This window comes from Chrysochloris asiatica, unplaced genomic scaffold (assembly GCF_000296735.1).
Source record: "Chrysochloris asiatica unplaced genomic scaffold, ChrAsi1.0 scaffold00213, whole genome shotgun sequence".
In the NCBI taxonomy this organism is placed as follows: Eukaryota; Metazoa; Chordata; class Mammalia; order Afrosoricida; family Chrysochloridae; genus Chrysochloris; species Chrysochloris asiatica.
Window position 1 is genome coordinate 1,995,060 of NW_006408731.1, and position 2,036 is coordinate 1,997,095.

At 42.2% G+C, this 2,036-nt stretch overlaps 1 protein-coding gene across 1 annotated transcript; it reads right to left on the bottom strand.

Moving 5' to 3' along the window:
* Positions 1-542: 542 nt before the first annotated feature.
* LOC102817953 (olfactory receptor 1F12-like) lies at positions 543-1,518 on the bottom strand. Its single transcript, XM_006872794.1, has one exon. The coding sequence runs from the start codon at positions 1,482-1,484 to the stop codon at positions 543-545; it is 942 nt and encodes a 313-aa protein (XP_006872856.1). The 5' UTR covers positions 1,485-1,518.
* Between the last annotated feature and the right edge of the window lie 518 nt (positions 1,519-2,036).

Here is a 2,036-nt window from a genome sequence, read left to right on the forward strand (position 1 = left end):
ATCTACTTCATCCTACTCTAGGAAAAGGATAGACATGGTGCAATCCTCTATTCCGTACTTCCTGTGTTTATTCCTATGTATTAGTCTGCACTGCCTGTAGTGTGTTCACTAAACATGTGAATGTTGATTTCATATTTTCATGTCAGGAACTTTATATATAAATATTTGTCCACATCAATGGTCTCTGTTGTTGTTGTTGTTGTTGTTGTTAAGTGTTGTTGAGTTGATTCTGAAGAGCTTAAATGGATAATGGCTGTGATTGTCATTTCTAGAGTTTGACAGAAACTCGGGTTATGTAAAGTTTGTTAAGATATTTAATAACATCTTTATAATTACGATGTTGTTGCTCTTGATAAATGCCGTTGAGTCTGTTCTGACCGATAACTACCCCATATAAGGTTTCGGAGGAGCAGGTGGTAGGCTTAAATTGCCGACCTTGTGGCTTACCGTCCAGTGTTGATCTATAGCCCCACACCAGGACTCTGTAATTATAATAGTGAAATGGAAATGATAATCTCACTGAACTCCTCAGCCAGTACAACTCACTGGGAGAAGATTTTACTCGGACTCAGGGCCTTCTTTAAAGCCCCCTTCAGCTCATTGTTTCTTAGGCTGTAAATGAAGGGATTCAGTACAGGGGCTACCACCATGAAAATCACAGATGCTGCTGAGTCTTTTTCAGTTGAGTGGTTGGATGAAGGACTCAAGTAGACTCCTGTGATTGCTCCATAGAAAAGAACAACCAAGGCAAGGTGGGATCCACAGGTGGAGAAAGCCTTGAGTTTTCCTTGAGCTGAAGGGACTTTCATCACAGCAGAAATGATGCGGGTATAGGATACCAGGATACACCCTGATGGTACCACAAAGATCAACCCCACTACAGCCAGAACCATCAACTGATTAAGGCTGGTGTCAGAACAGGATAGAGGGAGGAGAGAGTTGATGTCACAGAAGAAGTGGCGGATGACATTGTCAGAGCAGAAGTTCAGACGGGCGATCAGAAGAGTGTGTAAGAGGGGGTTCAAAGTGGCAATGACCCAAGGAACAGCCACCAGAGAGGCACACAGACGCTGGGTCATAATGGTGGAGTAATGCAAAGGGTAACAGATGGCCACATAACGGTCATATGCCATCACTGTGAGAAGGAAATTGTCCATGTTAGCAAACATCACACAAAAGTACATCTGAGTCAGGCAGGCAGAATAGGAGATGGACTGAGTCTGTGTTTGCATGTTCAGCAGCATCTTGGGAACTGTAGTGGAGCAAAGACAGAGGTCTACAAAGGACAGATTGGCAAGGAAAAAATACATGGGTGTATGCAGGTGATGGTCTGAGGCAATAGCCAGCATGATGAGCAAGTTCCCCAACAGTCCAGTTAAGTAGAGACACAGGAAAAGTGCAAAGAGGAGCGCCTGCTGCCCTGACCAATTGGAGAAGCCCAGGAGGAGAAATTCAGAGACACTGGATTGGTTTCCCTTTTCCATTGCTCGGATAGATCTGTACAAAAACCCAGAGGATGAAATATTTATTTTCAGAAAAAAAATTCCCTCTTTAATTTTATGTGTTCACCTAGTCTAGTTCCAGTTATCATGTACTCTCTCCTTAGGTTCTCCTGCCCCCTCTGTGATACTCTTTCCCAAGCCTTACTGAACTCCAAGTGTGTCCTTTCATACCAGCACCTCATCAGCTATCTTTCCAAATATCCCCCTTTTCACCTTATCACATTTTCCATTGAACTTGTACACATCGTTCTCCAGTATACCTAGATTCTTTCCTTACTTAGGAAATTAACACCTAGTTTTGCATATTTTGCCTTGTGTGTGACTGCCTGACTGTCAGGTATTTGTTGGATCATATCATGAGTCTGACACACTAAGTGATTCCATGTCAAGCATTGATATTTAAATGAGAAAACTTGTCCAAATGTTTACCCAACACCATATAAACCATTTTACAATATTCAGACACCTGTCATATAGAGTCACAAAATGGGGATGTTTTACTTGTTAATTTCTGTACAGTTACCCAACTTAGGG

Coding starts and splice junctions, on each gene's coding strand:
- LOC102817953 (XM_006872794.1), bottom strand. CDS start 1,484: ATGGAAAAGGGAAACCAATCCAGTGTCTCTGAATTTCTCCTCCTGGGC.